We start from the raw sequence: 20,578 nt of genomic DNA on the forward strand, positions 1-20,578 counted from the left end.
TATATATATATATATATATATATATATATATATATATATAAAGTCTTGTCACTCTTTTGTTTATAATAAGTTAATGCTTGAGTATGCCTTAGGGGAGTAATATATTAGATATAGATATTAATAAGATCTAATGTCTTAAACTACTGTATTGGATATTAGCATTAATAAGACCGTGCATAAATTTATTTATTAGTTTTATTTATTTAATTTAAATTATTTATTTAACTCACCTTTATTGTTTTAATTGTATGTTAAATGGATCCATGTTAATTAACAATAAATTTTTAGTATCATATTTATTATTAATTAATAAAATATTCGAAAATAAATGCATTAAGTTCTCTTTCTTTAATATATCATGTATTATTGAATTGTTTCAATAATAAATATAATATTAAATATCACGTGCGTTTCACGTGAACATTACTATCAAATTTTATGCGGGGAAGCATAGAAAGTGTTTAAAAAACCGAATAAATTGGGTTATCAATCTACTCGCTCTGCCAAAATCTAGGCTACGAACGGAATAGGGACCAATCGCAACAAAATAAATGAAACCTAACACGCATGCCAAAAATATAACGAATCAAGATTCAAAAATGGAAAGAAAATAGGAAAGTGGGAATTCGAGATAGGGTGAGGTAAAGGTTGCAGGGCCCGAGACCCTACGTCCAGGAGCCTTGGCACCCCACCTTTGCCACGTGGCAGCGAACCAGCCCTCTTTCTCTTTCGATATCTCTCAGGCTTCAAGTTTCTTTCCCCTCGCACAATCAGAGAACAGGTGTGGAAGCAGCAATGGCGGCCATAACGGTGGCGAGCTCTCTTCTCTCCAGCAAACCATCGACTTCCATTCTCTCCCCTCCCATTCATTCTTCAACTTCTTCTTTTCTCTCTCTAAATCGCCTTCCTTCCTCTCTCTCTCTCCGTTCTCTCTCTCTAAATCGCCTTCCTTCCTCTCTCTCTCCTCGCCCTTCTCTTCGAAGGGCTATCGATCCGATAAGAGCTTCTGCTTCTTCTGCAACTACAGTTGCCGAGCCCGGAGGACTCAAGGTATGACTGAAAATCACTTCTTCAAAGTATGCTTGGGTTTTTCCGCTTTAATGAGATTAAAGGAGTAAAAAAAAATTTTATTCAAGCATGTTCTCTTCTCTTGCTTTATGTCCACTTTATTACTCTTTGTAAGTATTTTATTGTTGGATTTTTATTTTTTTTGAATTTTTTCCTTTTTGTTGATAGGTAACTGTAGTTCCAACAAAGCCTGTTGAAGGCCAGAAGACAGGAACCAGTGGACTGCGCAAGAAAGTAAAATTGCTTCTTTTTAATTGATCTTTGTAGTCGCATGATTTGATCAGTTTTGGTTTCTGTTTGATTGTGTTGATCTTTGTTTTCCGTTAATTTAGTTGTTTCCTTTCTCATAATTTGATCAATTTGGAATTCTGGTTGATCTTTTTTTCCATTGTCTCAGGTTAAAGTTTTCACTCAAGAGAACTACCTTGCAAACTGGATTCAGGTAAGTTTTATTATTGACATTACATTCCTCATCTGTGTTTTGCTAAGATTTTTTTGGGTTTTCTGCCCAATAGCTACAGTTTGCATTGCTTAAATGAAGAAAATTTGTCTGTTTAAATTTTGTGACTTATAAAGTCACTTTCTTTATCTAATGTCATTGATTCGTTTGAATAACAGGCCTTATTTAACTCGTTAGCACCTGAGGACTACAAAGGTGGTCTATTGGTGCTGGGTGGTGATGGTCGTTACTTTAACCGTGAAGCCGCTCACGTATAAGATCCATACTCTGTTCTTCTGTGATCTTATCTTCACTCTTTGAATCATTTTGGTAGTGCTTATTTTAATTCTTTTTTCGCCTTTGTTTCTGGTAACTACCTGCAGATAATTATCAAAATAGCTGCAGGGAATGGTGTTGGAAAAATCCTTGTTGGCAGGTAATTCATGTAAAAGTTGCTTTCTTCTTTGTCCATATTAATAAATTTTAAGGAACATTATTTTCTTTCTGTTCTCCTGTTTTCCTAATCTAAATCTGAGAAACATTATAATTGTCTTCAAAGGACTGGTGGTTTTATTTCAAAGTCCTTTTTTTTAAAAAAATAAAATGTGAGACCTCTCAGTTCTTTTTGTTTATGCTAAAATTTTAGTTGTTTGCCATTCCCATTGACTGATATTTTAGCCTTTGATTGATTTAAGCCAGAACACTTTTGTGCATACACAAGAGACAGATTGTTGACATTCTTAATCCCTTCGAGAAATTTTGTGGGTGGATTTCGAAATTATTTGTGTAAAAATTTCTATAACAAAGTAAACACAAAAGAGATGCCAAATAAACACAAATAAGTTGTTTCTTCTTTCAATTGTTACTGCACTACATTTTTTCCTTGTAGGCTTGCAGAATGACATATTGAGAATCCTAATCCATGCCATACTTTTGAATGAGTCATTTGATTACCAATTTGCTTTGTCTTGTACGACCAAAGCCCGGACTCTGTGTTTGGTAGTGAAGTCCTGCTAGTACTCTTTTTACTTTTCTTGATTAGGAAGATTTTCCCAGTCCCAAGTGTCATTTCTTTTCCATGTTTGCATTTTCTTTCATTCTTTTAATGATATTAAGATGTTTAAAAAAAAAAAAAAAAGCGGTTTCTCTTGCACAGAATCAACCTAGTACTTTTGAAGCATATAGGAGAATTGTTGCTGAAAGACAAGGCTCAAAGTTTTAGTCCTACAATGCTCCACTCTAAAAGGAACCCTACACTAAAACCTCTCATGCCTTATCGTAACACACTCCCATTCCCCAGCACAACACCCCAGTGCATGTAGGTGAACATCCTCCAAAATTTAATACGCATATGCACAAACCAGCAGTCCTTGTTATGGAATTATGAACTTAGTGTATCTGTTTCTATGACCATGGCACGGTAGTAGAAATCCCTTTGGTGATAATTTTGTTGTTTAATATTGTTGTGAGGAAGGACATATGGACTATATGTTAAATACCTGACTAAGCGGGTCATTTATTTTATTTATTTAGATATGCTGTAGCAGCCACTTATGTCATGGTTCTTCTCTACGTATATGATTGTAGAAAATAACTGTTGAACGTATTAGTTGAAACCTCTGTAAAAAAGAGTGATGAATTGTTTCTGCATCTCATTTTCTGTGCTTCTATTATTGTAAATTTTTATTACACTTATGTGTCTTTACATGAATATTGCACCATGAGAATTTCTTCAATAGTTTGTTGTATCTTTCTTCCTTAAATTCTTAAAAACTTTTATCTTTAGAATTATATGTAAAGTATGACCTTCTATGAAATGCGTTTCTTGGCAGAGATGGTATCATGTCAACACCAGCTGTTTCTGCTGTAATTCGGAAGCAAAAGGCTTGCACATATCCTATGTCTTGCAATTTGAGTGTTTCTCTTATGCTCTATTTTCATGTTTTCAATATAACCTAAATTTGACTGTATTTGTTTCTTTTCAATTATTTTTGACAGGCTAATGGAGGCTTCATAATGAGCGCTAGCCATAATCCTGGAGGACCAGAAAATGACTGGGGTATCAAGGTAAGGTGTTTGTGGTATCATTATTAAGTTGTTTCAGCGCGTTTGTGTTTGCTTTTGCCAGTGCATGCATGGTGACATCTCCTTTTTTTTTTGGGGCATTGGAAGTTCAACTACAGCAGTGGACAGCCTGCACCAGAGTCCATCACTGACAAGATATATGGGAATACCCTTTCTGTATGTTCTTTGAACAAAAACTACTTAGTTTTCAGAATGTCTAGAGGTTTCAAAAAAAAGATTTAAAAGATGCTAAATTCATGAAATTGAATGCTCTAGTCCTGATGGCAGCATGTTCTCTATCACAACTTTCTTTTATGTTTCAAGCTTAGAATTAGTGGCATCCATTTGTGCTGGATGTATCCTTTCTTGCATACTAAGTATGTAAACAATCAGTGATATTGATTTTAAAAATTTCTTTACTGCCAACTTTGATTGATAACTTTGATTGATAACATAGTAATCGGTCGACGTTACAGCTGTTTTTGCTAATGAATTTACTGGTGACTTATTGGCATGAAGATTCTAGATAATCTGGTTGGTTTAATAGTTCTTGTATTTTGTTTTATTAACTTATCTCTATCAATTAGAAATCTGGACTTTACATAGGCTAAAACAACTGCCCTAAGATTATTTTCAGAAATAAAGTCAAAGTGTCAGCAGGAACGGTGTTACCACTGTTTTCAAATATAAGATCGATAGGAAGTAGTAATTTACTGTGAATAATTTTGATTTGCTTTATACTCAACTTACATAGTGTACAAGCCATTTTGAAATTCCAAATATTAGTGTTGTTCCAAATAATTAATACAAATTTCTGTATCATGCATAAAATTTTCAGCATCCTCAATGATTTTTGGTAATGGAAACCTAAATGCAGATTTCTGAAGTAAAGATGGCAGACATTCCTGATGTCGATCTGTCTAAACTAGGAGTTACAAAATATGGAAGCTTTAGCGTGGAAGTAGTTGACCCTGTTTCTGATTACTTGGAGCTAATGGAGGTACAGAAATGGACAAAAATGTGACTTTTCTTTTTCACTATAGTGATTCTTTTAATATATATATATATATATATATATATATATATATATATATATATATATATATATATATACATATATACAATTAGATTTCTAGGACACAATATTCATCAAGGCACCATTATTCCTATAGACAGATCAATATAATTTGCTGATAAATTTCCTGATCAAATTTTAGATAAAAAAGAACTCCAAAAGTTCTTAGGATGTCTGAATTATGTTATTGATTTTTATCAAGACCTCGCCATCGATGCGAAGCCTCTCCATGATAGATTAAAAAAGAATCCACCACCATGGACAGATATGCATACTCAAGCAGTACAATTAATCCCGCAATGAGAAACGCCCTCTGGAAATAATACCTTTTGAAGGTGAAAATCCGTCTTTCGCCACCCTTTCGCCACCCTTTCACCTTCCATTTCTCCTATCCACCAAATAACTTATCCGGAAGCTAATACGTCCACTTCAGCCTATACTCCAGCCCAATCTAGGCCGACCCAAAGGTCTAATATTCCTCGGTCTGCATTCATTGAAAGAGCCTATCTCATGGACATTACAATAGAGGACTACCATACCAGTATGGATCCCATCAAACTTGCCCCCTTATATCTTATAAACGATTTGAACCCTACCAATGGGGTAAAAACTCGTGAATACTATGAGGCCATTCTTATGGAGACAGGATCCATCTCTGTTGTCCATTACTACCAACAAAATACAAGAGTCATTGCATACTCCAAAATGCAAATCAAGAAGTTGCTTTCTTATGAGGAGTGGGGTTGCAATCCCACTCAGGGAAAAAAATTAAACAATACTGATTTTTCGTATAAATATTATAAATATGCCGAGTACATAGAAGCCTGGCATAAAGTATTTTACTATCAAAACCCAAATAATACTCATAGCTGGTATATTCAATTTCGGTTACCAATTTTCGAAAGATTCCCAACATGGTTTAAAAACTGGTTTTTAGTATGGGGATCAACTACTGCAATTTTACTTCCTGCTTTTCAAAAAGCGTAGGAACAGTTCTCTCTCTTCAATAATATTGATATTAGGAACAGTTCTCTCTCTTCAATAATATTGATATAAATACAGACCCTCACCTTTACTTTGTTGCACTATACCAACTCCCATGGATTATGAAATGGGAATATTCAATCTTTGTCAATAATACTACCATACTTACATTCCACGTCTTGGAAAAACCATTTCAGTTAAATGGTGGGATATCTTCAATATGGATCCCACAACCATAGTATCCAAACGAATACCTCCACAAAAACCTATATATAATCTCAGTCCAAGTGGATATAATACTGCTAATACCTCTTTTGATTTCCCCACATACTTGAGAAATATGTTGCAAACAAATTCTAATGCTTCCAAAGAAACCCTTAAACAACAAATGAGGGAGATTTTTGCAGAAGCAGGAAGAAAGCCGGTCTCATCAGATGAGACCGTACAGTCATCACCAGCTCATACCAATAAATACTTTCTACTTGAATAAACTGATCCTGAAGAAGAAGAAGAAGATCCGGATGAATGCAGCCAAAGACCATGACTTGTTGCTGCCAAGATCTCACCAACAGACCACTCGCAAAAATACTATTCCAGGATGCCATCACTATTTCCACCGACATAAAATACAAGAGAGTTACTATTCCCAGATGCTGTTACTGTTCCCACCGACATAAACGTCAAGTCACCGACACTGTAGCCACAGGAAAAGGCAAAAGTTGCCGACACGTGACGACAAAAGGACCACTATTCTCAGATACCCTTTTTGTCCTTACCTCCGACCAAAGGAATCTGCTTTTCTTCTTTTTCTTTTACTTTTGTCTTATCATCCTACTTTATGTCTCGTCCCTTTTTTGCTTTATGCTTTATGTCTTGTCCCTTATCCCTTCCTTCGGGACTATGGCACCTCCTTTCTTTTATATAAGGTGCTCTCCTTCTCCAAACGAGCAAGGTCGCTCGGAGCTTCTCTCTAACTTCTTCGTGCTCTCTCTCTCTGAGCCTTTAGCTGTCTCTACTCTCTTCAACTCCAAGCTCCCTCTCTCCCTGCTCTCTTATTCTGAGCTTTCAGCTCCCTCTCACTCTGTTCACTCTACGCTCCATCATCACAGTTGTTGTTCTGACCTTACAGCCCATGCCTTTCAGGTCTCTGTCTCCAATCTTACTTCATTAAGACCCAGGTTCTATCTTCTCCTTTCTGAATATTTCTAATATGTGCGATTGCAATCTTTCTTCACTTCCCTCACACTGTTCTCAGCACTGGAAACTCTTTTTCAGTTATTGTATTCGCACCTTGTAAGTGTATTTTCTATAAGCGTGTGTTTATTTTCTGTACAAAGTGTGTAACAGCACTTTATATTTGCTTTCATACATGTCTATATAAATGTCTATAGAATACAATCCAAGTTATTAATAGATACAGTCTTGATGGTTTGATTATTATGCAATTTAAACTTGTGTTTAGCATAAAAATAAGAAATCATAACCACTTACAGTGGTTAGTAATAGATATATCAGTCATACCCTTCATCTGCATACTTCTATTCTGTTTGAACTATTATCGCATTTTACAAGAAATAGTCAAGTATAATAGCTTAATATTTACATACCTATTCTAAAAAATCATCGAAAGAATTCACTGTAGATCCTGGCCCCATTTATCTCTTATTTGAGGTATGAGATAGAAGGTTCTTTTTTCTTAGTGAGGTGTTGGTTACTAACTCTTTTCATAATAGAGGCAAAATTATATTCATCAGGTGTTTTACTAATAGGAGGTGTTTTTGCTTTTGTTTTAGCTAAATTGATAAATTTGGTGATTACAGATCTTTTTTCATCTAGATCTGTAGTTTTCTCTATGAGATCTAAGATTAAATTATCTTCTTGTGTGAGAGTATGAAGATTATGTGAGGGAATAGGACAAGTACAAGTAGATTCGTCCATTTGATGAGATGATTCTGTATCGGTAGAAGATTCTGAAGAGTCTGATGACTCTGTCCATATGAAATCATCATCATGAATATTTCTTATAAGGGTATTGGTAGAATCTGTTGTAGAGGAGGATGTGTCATAATTTATAATATTATATAATTTTGATTTTACTGACTCATCTAATTGTAAAGCATCAATTTTCTTTTTTACTTTACATTGGTGTATAATGTCCAATTTTTCCACATTTATAACATATTGGTAGTTTCTTTTTATGTTTAGTATTTGGAAAAAACTTTTTCATAAATTTTTGTTTAGACTTTTTATACTTGTTATGTATTTTGTCTGGTCTATATTTGTCTTTCTTATATTTTTTCTTTTTCTTATATAATCTTTCAGGTTTATTTTTTCTATCGAGATGATAGCCAAATTGTTCACAAAAATCACCAAGTTCTTTACGCTTGGTAATTTGCGATAATAGTTCAAACAAAATAGAAGTATGCAGATGAAGGGTATGACTGATATATCTATTACTAACCACTATGTGTGGTTATGATTTCCTATTTTTATGCTAAACACAAGTTTAAATTGCATAATAATCAAACCATCAAGACTGTATCTATTAATAACTTGGACTGTATTCAATAGACATTTATACAGACATGTATGAAAGCAAATATAAAGTGTTGTTACAGACTTTGTACAGAAAATAAACATACGCTTATAGAAAATACACTTACAAGGTGCGAATACAATAACTGGAAAAGAGTTTCCAGTGCTGAGGACAGTGTGAGGAAAGTGAAGAAAGATTGCAATCGTACATATTAGAAATATTCAGAAAGGATAAGATAGAACCTGGGTCTTAATGAAGTAAGATTGGAGACAGAGACCTGAAAGGCATGGGCTGTAAGGTCGGAACAACTGTGATGATGGAGCGTAGAGTGAACAAAGTGAGAGGGAGCTGAAAGCTCAGAATTAGAGAGCAGAGAGAGAGGGAGCTTGGAGTTGAAAAGAGTAGAGAGAGCTAAAGGCTCAGAGAGAGAGAGCGCGAAGAAGTTAGAGAGAAGCTCCGAGCGACCTTGCTCGTTTGAAGAAGGAGAGCACCTTATATAGAAGAAAGGAGGTGCCTTCGGCCCGAAGGAAGGGATAAGGGACAAGACATAAAGCATAAAGCACAAAAAGAACGAGACATAAAGTAGGATGATGAGACAAAAGTAGAAGAAAAGCAGATTCCTTTGGTCGGAGGTAAGGACAAAAAGGGTATCTGAGAATAGTGGTCCTTTTGTCGTCACGTGTCGGCAACTTTGTCTTTTCCTGTGGCTACAGTGTCGGTGACTTGTCGTTTATGTCTGTGGGAACAGTAACAACATCTGGGAATAGTAACTCTCTTGTATTTTATGTCAGTGGAAATAGTGAAGGCATCCTGGAATAGTATTTTTGTGAGTGGTATGTTGGTGAGATCTTGGCAGCAACAAGTCATGGTCTTTGGCTGCATTCATCCGGATCTTCTTCTTCTTCTTCAGGATCAGTTTCTTCAAGTGGAAAGTATTTATTGGTATGAGCTGGTGATGACTGTACGGTCTCATCTGATGAGACCGTCTTTCTTCCTGCTTCTGCAAAAATCTCCCTCATTTGTTGTTCAAGGGTTTCTTTGGAAGCATTAGGGTTTGTTTGCAACATATTTCTCAAGTATATGGGGAAATCAAAAGAGGTATTAGCAGTATTATATCCACTTGGACTGAGATTATATATAGGTTTTTGTGGAGGTATTCGTTTGGATACTATGGTTGTGGGATCCATATTGAAGATATCCCACCATTTAACTGAAATGGTTTTTCCAAGACGTGGAATGTAAGTATGGTCGGCAGTATTATTGACAAAGATTGAATATTCCCATTTCATAATCCATAGGAGTTGGTATAGTGCAACAAAGTAAAGGTGAGGGTCTATATTTATATCAATATTATTGAAGAGAGAGAACTGTTCTTACGCTTTTTGAAAAGCAGGAGGTAAAATTGCAGTAGTTGATCCCCATACTAAAAACCAATTTTTAAACCATGTTGGGAATCTTTCGAAAATTGGTAACCGAAATTGAATATACCAGCTATGAGTATTATTTGGGTTTTGATAGTAAAATACTTTATGCCAGGCTTCTATGTACTCGGCATATTTATAATATTTATACGAAAAATCAGTATTGTTTAATTTTTTTTCCCTGAGTGGGATTACAACCCCACTCCTCATAAGAAAGCAACTTCTTGATTTGCATTTTGGAGTATGCAATGACTCTTGCATTTTGTTGGTAGTAATGGACAACAGAGATGGACCCTGTCTCCATAAGAATGGCCTCATAGTATTCACGAGTTTTTACCCCATTGGTAGGGTTCAAATCGTTTATAAAATATAAAGGGGCAAGTTTGATGGGATCCATACTGGTATGGTGGTCCTCTATTGTAATGTCCATGAGATAGGCTCTTTCAATGAATGCAGACCGAGGAATATTAGACCTTTGGGTCGGCCTAGATTGGGCTGGAGTGGACGTATTAGCTTCCGAATAAGTTATTTGGTGGATAGGAGAAATGGAAGGTGAAAGGGTGGCGAAAGGCGGATTTTCATCAATTCCTGGTTCATATGGTCGACTGATACTATGTTTTTTCCTTTCCAAAAAAGCATTGGGATGTTCACTACAGATAGAGCTTTCAATCTGTTGTGATAGTTGTTGAATTTTTTGTAGTATCAGAAGATTTTGTAATTGTTCTTCGACATGTTTATATTTAATTTCTTGTTTAAAGTACAGAGAAATTTTTCTTTATTTTGTAATTGGCTTTTAACACCATTTATTTCTTTGAGTTTTGGTTTATGAATGAATTCAAAATGTATAGGGACATTTGATTATGTAGATGTTATACTTGTATGGTCTATGGATAATGGATATAATAATGTTACGAATGGGACTCCAAGGATAACTGCTTGACTGAGTCCTTTGACCATAATAAATGGTGTTTGGATACATTTGTGATTATTACAAACAAAAGCATTTGATAATTTATAGTTTATAAAGAGTTCTCTGCCATCAGCAGTATTTAGGATTTGTGTTGTTTTATCAAAATATTTTGTTGGTACCAATCCTTCATTGATACAATTTAGATCAGCACCTGAATCTATGAAGGCTGATGTTTGGAATCTATAATCTTCTGCAACTATGATAATTATTTGAACATACCATTTTTGTATAATATATATATATATATATATATATTTGTATATAGATATTGATATATTGTAGTGATTCTTTCAATTTATTCAAGTATTTGGCTGGTTAATGAGCATATTGTTGCCTTGCAGACTGTATTTGACTTTAACCTCATCAAAGACCTGTTGCGATCAGATTTCAGGTACATGCTAACTCCATTTTTGGAAGAGGAAAAATTCTAAGAAAATTAACAGGCAAACGAATTGAATCCTGGTAATATGATCATTTCTGTGGACTGTCCAACATAGATTTGCTTCCTTTGATCTATGGATTACATGAAGCACCTTGATGGTTGTGTTAAGTCATACATTTGCAAAAAAAAAAAAATCACTTTCTCACAAAACTTTTTTATTCTTTGTTATTTTTAAAGTAGCCACATCAAACTTTAGATAAGCATCTTTTCCATGTTCTACTCATCTGAATGTTTAGAGATATGTACTAAGAGGAGACGTCAAAAGAGATTGCAGCTTTAACTTTAAGCATCTTTTCCAAATACCATATCTTAATAATTAGAAAATGGGTTGTACTACTTTTTTTCCCCCTTATTTAACATGATTATAGTTTAATTAATGGAATGATTCAATCCCATATCCAACCTTCCAGGTTTATATTCGACGCAATGCATGCAGTTACTGGTGCTTATGCAAATCCAATCTTTGTCAAAAGGCTTGGTGCCGATCCGGTATGCCCTACATGTTCTTACACCCCAAATGTTTTCTGGTAAGATGAGCTATTTGGTGTGAGTGTGAGACTCGTTTCAATTACACTAAATCATGCAGGGTTCTATTATTAATGCTGTGCCTTCAGAAGATTTTGGACAGGGACATCCAGACCCCAATCTCACGTAAGATAATCAAAACCTCGTATAAAACTAATAAGTACCATGGAACAATTGTTTGGAGCAACTACTGACTGGTTGCATTAGAATGTAAAAGCCAAGTTTAAGATAAATTTTGGATTAGGTAAAATGGGGAAAATACTGGATAGCAAAACATACATTGACTTGCATTCGAAATAAACAAAAAACATTGATGAGGATAGAAAGTACTCCAATGTTCCTGATTCAAGCTCATAAGTGGTGGGCTTCAGTTGTTTTATTTTGTTTCATGTCAAATCCAGTCGTTAACTCAGACAAATAATTGTTAGGGCCAGGTCTGATCAAATTGGCTGCTTGATTGGGTTTTTGTAAACGGAATTTGGAAAGGTCCTCTGTTACATGTCCATTGACTGACTTTTGCCTTTGCCATTAAAACAGATATGCCAAGGAGCTGGTTGACATCATGTATGGAGAAAATGCACCAGATTTTGGAGCAGCAAGTGATGGTTAGATACAAGAATGTAAAACCTGAAACGTCTGTCTATTGTGCTCCTGTGGGAGCAAAATATACACTTGCTCCATCAGGCAAAAGACGCACTTTGGTGAATTTTTATGATCTGCAATTTTGGGATCGACTTTCAAATCACTAGATGATAATTTTCCCAAAAAAAAGAAAAAAAAAGGATTCGGAGTTCCTAAACACCTAGATCTGGCTGTCCAAAAATTGGTCGGTCATTGTTTAATTCTAAGACATGATTTTTTTTCCAGGCTGCATATTCTTTTAATTATTTATTTTTTATAATTATTATTATTTTGAGTTTGATCACTCGGCTGCGTAGGTCCTGTCCCCAAAATTTCGGTCCTAAAAATTATCTTAGCTAGGGCTTTGTCCAAGGGAGCAATTGCCCTGCAGGAGCATATAAGTCTTCAAGCTCTGAAGGATGATTTTAAGATTTCAAATTGTAGTATCATGGACATGTTCAAAATATCTTCTCTTTGATATGATGGCATGCATTTCTATTGTAATTCAGGAGACGGCGATAGGAATATGATTCTTGGAAAAGGCTTTTTTGTCACTCCTTCAGATTCTGTGGCTATTATTGCGGCCAATGCACAAGCAGCAATCCCGTACTTCAAGAATGGGCCAAAGGTATGCCTAGTTATTATGTCAATTGTATTTTTCATTCCTTTTTTTTTGACAATGTATTTTTCATTCCTTTGCAAGGCAAGAATTATAATTTATTTTCTTTTTTAATATATATCTACCTTCTCCATCATAGGGTCTAGCAAGGTCTATGCCAACAAGTGGGGCCCTTGATCTCGTCGCTGACAAGCTAAACCTTCCCTTTTTCGAGGTTAGTATCTTGCGAGTTATATGCCAATAAGTTGAAGCCTTGATTGTGTTGTTAACATACAAAATTCATTCTATCTTGCCTGGCTATAACATCATGAGAATGGCTTTCTGACCAAAGGTGTTCTTTACATGTAGGTTCCCACTGGATGGAAATTTTTTGGGAATCTTATGGATGCTGGAAAATTATCAATTTGTGGAGAAGAAAGCTTTGGAACTGGCTCTGACCATATCCGTGAGAAGGATGGCATATGGTATGCTACTATAGGAAATGAAATAGGTCAAAATAAGTGGGATCTTGGTCCACCGACTAGGCTGAAACAGTTTAACTGTATAGCATTTTAATTCACATTTTGGTTTAGTTTGGATTGGCAAATCCTTATATGGCGGCGGGCCATCTCAAATCAAAATTGATCCGAATTGTTAACAAAATGACCTCTCTGCTGGACTAGCCTGCCACTGCATGATAGTTGAACTGAAAGCATAGAACCAAAAAAGTTAATGAAGAATGGAAGAGGAGGTTAATTCTCTTCTCTATTGAAACATCAACATTTGATGAAAATATTCTGCTAGTTTTTAAAATGTGGCTTTGAGATTTCTTCTTTTATTTTTATTTCTGAGGGAGACATTAATCTGATCGACTCCATTCTAATTTTGCACCCCAACTAGACTAAGTCTGGCTGCCTCTTTACCACTGAAACATGAGCAGGGCTTTGCCTCCCTATCACTAGTATTCCTCATTATGTTTGCGTGTAGTAAAACTGACTGCCAAAATAAATTCTTCTTTATTTATTTAAAAAATATTTTGCTACAGTGCATAGCATGCTGACCCTGATGTAATCACAGGGCTGTATTGGCTTGGCTTTCTATCATTGCTTACCGGAACAAGGATAAGAAAGTTGCGGAGAAATTGATTTCAGTTGAAGATGTGGTGAAAGAACATTGGGCAACCTATGGCAGAAACTTCTTCTCTAGATATGACTACGAGGTGAGGTAGTCTTGCTCTAGATGGTTCAATCCTAGTGATTTTCCATGTTCTTGAGCCTAACATTTACTATTCTATCACAACTCGCAAGGAATGTGAATCTGAAGGAGCCAACAAAATGGTAGATTACCTTCGAGATTTAATCTCAAAGAGCAAATCAGGTGACAAGTATGGTATGACACTGCACTTCTTTAGGCCTCTGTTGCATCGGTTCCATTCTCAATATGATGAATTTATGTAGCTTAATCATGCATAAATTTCTTGCGACTCAATATTATTGCTGATACAGGAAGCTATACCCTTCAGTTTGCAGATGATTTCATGTACACGGATCCGGTAAGTGGACCAACCCTATTCAGTTTTATTAAGGTCAACCATAATCCAATCTAGTATGGCCATGGCCCTGGCCCACTAAAATGCAACCATATTCTGCTTATACTTACAGAAGGTCGAGATTAACCATAAGTGTGGGCCATGGGTACATTCAATGTGGTACACAGTTTATCCCAAACATTTATCATTTGGAACGAATGGTAGATGCTCCTTTGGGTTCTCATATACCATACTTTGGAATGTCATATACCATATTCTATAGGGTCATAGTATACTTTTTCTTCCGTTTGTTGTTTAGCCATACTATCCCCAGCTCACATTGTCCTGGCTGAGCAGGTGGATGGCAGTGTGGCATCCAAGCAAGGTGTTCGATTTGTTTTCACAGATGGGTCAAGGATAATATTTCGTTTATCGGTATGATTCCACCCCTACTGTTCTTGGTGCCACTAAGTTATGCATGAAATAGTTTTGTTTTTTGTCATGTATTTTTTTGCAGTCTTGGTTAGTACTACTAAAGTTATGCATGGAATGTTTCTGACATATCATTCCTTTTTCTTCATTAATTACTATTTTCACCGTCATCTTGTCAATTTCTTCATAAACAAGATGCTTTATTTTATTTATTATTTGTTTGTTATATTTTGTAGGGGACTGGTTCCGCCGGTGCAACAATTAGAATTTACATCGAACAGTTTGAACCAGATGTTTCTAAGCATGATATGGATGCCCAAGAAGCCCTGAAGCCCTTAATAGGTTAACCTCTTCTTACAATAACTGATCAAAGCATTTTGCTTCAATTTTAATAGGGGAAGCTAGGATAGGAACCTGAAGACTAAATGCTTCACAGTCTACCGTTTTTCTGAATGAGCTGACTAACGAATGGTTTTCTTTTGTTTAGATGTGGCACTATCAGTTTCAAAGTTGAAGGACTTCGCCGGTCGCGAAAAGCCAACAGTCATCACATAACTTATTATTGCTTAATTTTTTGTTCCTAAATCATTATAATAAATCCCTTTGTAAAGTTCCGGGAAAGTATTTATCTCAATATTACTCATTTTTTAACTTTCATATGAGTCATTTGGCATGCCTCGTAACGTTTGATGGGTGTAGAGAATCTCTAAATTAGCATCATCTCAATTCCAATCTCAGCTTTGCCCACTTGCGCATATTGTATAAGAATGGATTGTTAACTAAGGTGTTCTCTTTTTCTCTATCCTTTTTTTTCCTTTGGAAACAAGGCTTTGTCAGTTGCTAATGGCCAATGATGGAGTTTTGTTTATTTCTATTAAGGATCCATGAATCAAATGATATTTTTGTTTCTTGTATCTCTTTTAATTATGACGGATTAGCTTGTGCAACATGTTTTCATAGATGCATTAGTATAAACATTCGTCTTCTACTAGGCTCCAGTCTACCTCATTCAACCCATGTAAGCAGAGAACGACAATTTTCATACCTGAAATATAAAATTTGTTGCAGCGATTACTTGTTCACATACGCTGATAAAAGAGCCTGAACTGTGAAAATTAGAATTGCATCTTAAGGTGCCCTTTACAAGCTTGGCACGGCCACAATATCTTTCTTGGTCAGATTAGCTTGTCTTCCATGGTACAGTAGCGGTGGCAACAGGTCGGACCGGGTCCAAGTCCAGGTACAGGACCTGAAAAAATGATATGGGACCTAGACCAGAAAATATAGTATGGGACTCGGACTCCATTGTACCTAAAAATTAAATTTATTAAATATATATGTATTGAATTATATTTAAATATATTTTATATATTGGATCCAAAAAATATTACCCAACTAGGACTCGAATAGTGGTCGGGTCCAAGATTTCAATCTTGACCAAACCCACTGGTCCAAGATTTGGATTTGGACCTGACCGTCGGATCCAATTTGTGAATCCATACACGGATCCGGATCGGATCAACCCCTTGGGTCCTTGGTCGAGTCCGAGCCCATTACCACCCCTAAATTGGTATTCCCCCCCCCCCCAACACACACATACACACAAGAACGGAACTTAATGGAACTCAAAACCTCTTGTAGAGAGGTACATTGATGTGGGACAGCCTAACCAGCACGCCACTCACTACATGATTAATAAAGGTGACACTCATATTATGTATACATAAGTTTTTTTTTTTTTTTTTTTTTTTTAAAAAAGAATGAGCTGGACTCGGATGAGTTACACGGACTTGCCAGAGTAACTCGCCTCAGCCAATGAACATGTATATGAAAATTGTGGATGGATCAAGAACTGGATCAAAAATTTGTCCAGATATATAAAAACCAGGTCATTGGGAATAGAAAGAACCTGTTTGAGCTGGCCTGTTGAATTGGGAAACTTGTTCATTAACTTCCATTGTCTACCTTTTTTTGCAATGGATTTTGCTGACAGCTCCACCTTTGACTGGGAAATCAACTGGCATCTTTTCTAGTTGGACCTTATATTGTGGCTCTCAAAACACTAGAACCCATAGTATAATATTGCCAGGGTTTTAGAACCCGGGGATCCTGCTAAGTTTTTTTTCTATTTTTTAACTGGTTTCCCACAGATTCAGCCTATGTGGATCGGTATAGTGGGCAGGCACTTCCAAACCCAAATCTGTGCTTTAAAGCAGTAATTGAAATATGAATCCTTGAATCAGCAGTGACGACATTGCCAATGTTCATCACAGGAAAGTGGTTTTTTCACCGATTGAAGTAGAGTAGTGGTGTTCAATGGCATTGGCAAGGAAAGAGCCCCCTTTCAAGCAAGGAAAAAGGTTATATAAGGTACCTTAGAATATAGAAGTAAGGTGCACTTAAAATCCAGTAAAAAGTAGTGTAGATGGACATATCTATGAAAATTGAGGTTCAAACTTATTTATCATATGTTTCGGGATTTTTTGAACTTTTTATTTTTTTAACTCTTCTTGACCTGATCAGGACCTACCCAACTTGTCCCGAGTTACTTGGACTCAGCCCTGCCCAGGGCTAGGTTCGAGGGCAAAGTCATTTAGACCTCGATGTAATAAGGTCTAATGATCTAAAAATATGCAATTCTATATTTTATTATTAAAAAGAGGATGGACAGAATGAGACTTTCCAACTCAAGGGCCAACAGGCAGATAAGACACCATATTTAAAACAAACGACATGCTTGTTAATCATAAACAAACAACACAAATAAGACTCCTAGAGGAGATGCCCAAGAGAGAGATGGGAGGGGAGGGACGGACTTGCTGCAGTTGTTGGTTTAGATCATGTGGGGGGTGGAGAAAGAGTGTGGAGAGAGAAAGAGGTACATCATCTCTCTTCTCAATTTTTGCCATTGGCCTCAGCGGCGGCGGCCTTCTCCTGCGTCTTCCTGAAGAGCTTATACTGAATGTGCTGGGCAAAGGTGCGCGGCGGGAACTTGGCGGGCTCGGTCTCGCTCACCAACTCTTTGAGCGGCTGCAGCAGCTGCTCCTTCGGGGGCTCGCAAAACACCGCCCAGGAAATCCTGACCTTCTCCTTGTTCACCAGGCCCCTGTGAAGCCCACTCTGATACCTCCCATTGCTCAATATCTCCAATGAATCCCCAATGTGAACAATGAGAGCGCCAGGGATGCATTTTGCAGTCACCCATTTGCCCTTGTACCACAGCTGGAGTCCGGGGACCATGTTGTGGAGGAGGAGAGTTAGGGCGCTTATGTCAGTGTGGGCCTCTACGCCCAGGGCCAGGTCGGGTTGTGGGCATTTTGGGTAGTAGTTGATTTTCAGCTGCATGAGGAGGTCGTCGAGACCACCGAGCTCGCGGTCGAGGCGGTCTGGCTCCACGCCGAGGCCGACCGATAGGATGGCGAGGATGGTGGTCACCACCTTGCGCAGCTCCTTGCCATAGGCGTCGGTCACCTCCCTGTGTGTGTGAGAGATGATTTTAGTCATTTTTGCTAATGAAAGAGTAGGAGAATAGAAAACTCTCTTTTTCTCTCTAGAGAGACCACATTTCAAGAGGAAAGGAAAATGGTTTGACAGGGCTCGAGCCCTATCAAAATAAGTAAAGCTATTGCAATTCCTTTACATTCATTTTGGCTTGAAAGTTATGGTTGTGAAAAAAATTAGTATTTCAAGTGTATATTGTAACAAATTATTTAAATCGTTCATTTAACTTTAAAAATAAGTATCCATAGATCCGTAAGATCTGTACCATTTTTTAAGTTTTAAATTTTATTATCATTGTTGAAAATTGACTTTAAAGCCATCATAGATATTTTGGTTGTCGAAAGTGCTTTTGGGAGGATTTGAGCTGAGGCTTTATTTTATTTTCATTAAGCCTAAGCCTTATAGAAACTTCGTCCTTTTCAAAAGAGAAAGTGTTTTATGAGTGAGGTGCAAGAGCCTCCTGACTCTTCAATCGTCCATTTGGACGGTTGTGAAAACACGGGTCAAATTATATAGGAATGGTCAAAAAAACATTGCCAAAAGAACACATTTTAGAGTAAAAAAAAGAATCCATATTTTTTATCAATTTGGCTTTGATGATGAATATATCTTTAAAGTTAATTTTAGAGGGAACTGCAAGCGTACATTTGAGTCGTAGAAACCCCATCCTTTTCAAAATACTTACATTCATATTTAAAGAACTCTTTTTTGAAACAAAAAATATATTAGAAAAAATTTAATAACATAAAAGAAACCTCACAATATTTTCATGAGATCAAACGCTCATTTATCTAACGCAACTTCACCGCTATGCAAAACAAAAAGAAAGAAGCAAAAGGAATAAAAGAACGAACCAATCTTATGGTCAAGGAACACGCTCAAGCATTAAAGTCGATATGTTATGTATAACCAAACTTACTAACTTTAAAGGTACGATTTGATAGGCATTGAAATACTCCGGTGAGAGTACTTTCATGTTAAAAGAACTCCATGTGATTAGGTTTGGGAGGTTTTTTTTTTTTTTTTTTTTGCACAAATTGGTCGAATGTATTTTTCAGACCAATTGACAGCATTTAACATGAAAAAACTCCTACACCAAATCATAAAATGGAGTTTTTTCGTATGAAAATACTTTCACATGTACCAAATATACCTTAAAAAAAATGAAAAACATAGAAATAGCAATGAAAAAATGAGTGAAGAGAAGCTTACACATAGTCGGTTGGGTTCTTGGGCCAAATAGACATGTTTCTCTTGCTCTCAGGATAAAGCAAGTGGAAAAAATAGTCCTCCCACTCAAGCTGCCCACTCTTATTGTTGGCTAGTTTGCTCCCATAGCCATCAATTTTACCAGAGGCTTGATCATTGGCATACAATTCCTTTTCTTCAATGGGGAGGTCAAAGAAGGTCTTACCAGCTGCCTTGAGCTTCTCTATGAACTCCTCAGGGATGCCATGGTTGAGCACTTGCATCACTCCCCACTCTCTTGCAGCCTCACTTATTTCTCTCTCAACCTTTTCTCTCTCTTCATTGTTTCCACACCACAAACCCTTCATGTCAATTACAGGGATTTGAGGACCTTCCACCGCTTTTTCCAACTTGAACACATCACACATGCTCTCTCTCTCCTCCGCCGGCCTCACATACTCCATCGGGATCGCCAGGAGGCCGCTGCTCGCCAGGCTTTCGACTCTCGATGCTGCCATCTCTCTCTCTCTCTCTCTCTCTCTCTAGATTGCAGGGTCTGCCTCTTAATGTACTCTAGATTACAAACTCTCTGTCTCTCTAAGTGCTACACAATCTCGTGATTTCTTCATTTGGGATACAACACATGCACGGGAAGTGGTTATATAGAGTGGGGTAGTTGTTCTTCCTACTCACGTGATACAGTCTTCAGCTACCTCTTCTCTCATTTTTTTTTTTTTTTTTCTTGTTTCTTACGTTCACGGGAGCATACTGTTACTCTACTACCTCGCTCAAAACACTTATATAAATAAATTCTTTAAATCTAAAATATTTTCAGAACCATATAAAAAATACTAGATGATTATTTTTAAAATAAAAAATTTCGAATTTTGAGTTTTGTATACATGAAAATTGGATGGACACTGTTCAATCTTGAAGGATATTTTTTTTTTTCTTTTTCCATTACATAAGTTCGTTTTAGAATATTATTTTTTTTTTCTCCTTATTCTATGGATGGTAAAGATTACATCTCAAAATTTGTGACCAAAAAAATCCCTCGCATGTGTTTTGCCTGAGAGATCCAAAAAAAATCCGTACTTTTTGCTTTATTTTGAGAGTTGGACTGGCCGTTAGCTCGTGAGTAGGAGGGAGGGGTCCTATCTACCTTGTTTTTGGGACGAAAACCGGG

General features: G+C 36.5%; 2 protein-coding genes across 6 annotated transcripts; one reads left to right on the plus strand and one right to left on the minus strand.

The window, feature by feature from the left end:
- The first annotated feature begins 764 nt into the window (after positions 1-764).
- Positions 765-15,450, plus strand: PGM (phosphoglucomutase). 5 transcript variants are annotated; one of them, XR_016039952.1, is made up of 22 exons: positions 765-1,050; positions 1,237-1,302; positions 1,466-1,510; positions 1,687-1,779; positions 1,891-1,943; positions 3,340-3,391; positions 3,506-3,574; positions 3,680-3,748; positions 4,449-4,571; positions 10,899-10,948; positions 11,410-11,488; positions 11,586-11,650; positions 12,062-12,144; positions 12,655-12,773; positions 12,904-12,978; positions 13,113-13,228; positions 13,821-13,962; positions 14,051-14,132; positions 14,249-14,295; positions 14,629-14,706; positions 14,940-15,045; positions 15,191-15,450. XR_016039952.1 is itself a non-coding variant. In XM_006828831.4 (22 exons), exons 1-22 carry the CDS (start codon positions 796-798, stop codon positions 15,256-15,258), a joined length of 1,920 nt encoding a protein of 639 aa, XP_006828894.1. In that variant the 5' UTR covers positions 765-795; the 3' UTR covers positions 15,259-15,450. The 5 variants fall into 5 exon arrangements, 3 of the variants coding, with proteins under 3 accessions (XP_006828894.1, XP_011628936.1, XP_088701864.1); XM_006828831.4 differs by having other exon boundaries at positions 12,062-12,129; XR_016039953.1 differs by lacking the exon at positions 4,449-4,571.
- Positions 15,451-17,333: 1,883 nt separating this feature from the next.
- Positions 17,334-20,023, minus strand: LOC18424242 (leucoanthocyanidin dioxygenase). Its single transcript, XM_006828832.4, has 2 exons — positions 19,417-20,023; positions 17,334-18,178 (listed from the first exon to the last, which is right to left on the minus strand). Exons 1-2 carry the CDS (start codon positions 19,908-19,910, stop codon positions 17,599-17,601), a joined length of 1,074 nt encoding a protein of 357 aa, XP_006828895.2. The 5' UTR covers positions 19,911-20,023; the 3' UTR covers positions 17,334-17,598.
- Positions 20,024-20,578: the final 555 nt, after the last annotated feature.

Source organism: Amborella trichopoda, chromosome 9 (assembly GCF_054954075.1).
Source record: "Amborella trichopoda isolate Santa Cruz 75 chromosome 9, AtrichopodaSantaCruz75HAP2 v2.0, whole genome shotgun sequence".
Lineage (NCBI taxonomy): Eukaryota > Viridiplantae > Streptophyta > Magnoliopsida > Amborellales > Amborellaceae > Amborella > Amborella trichopoda.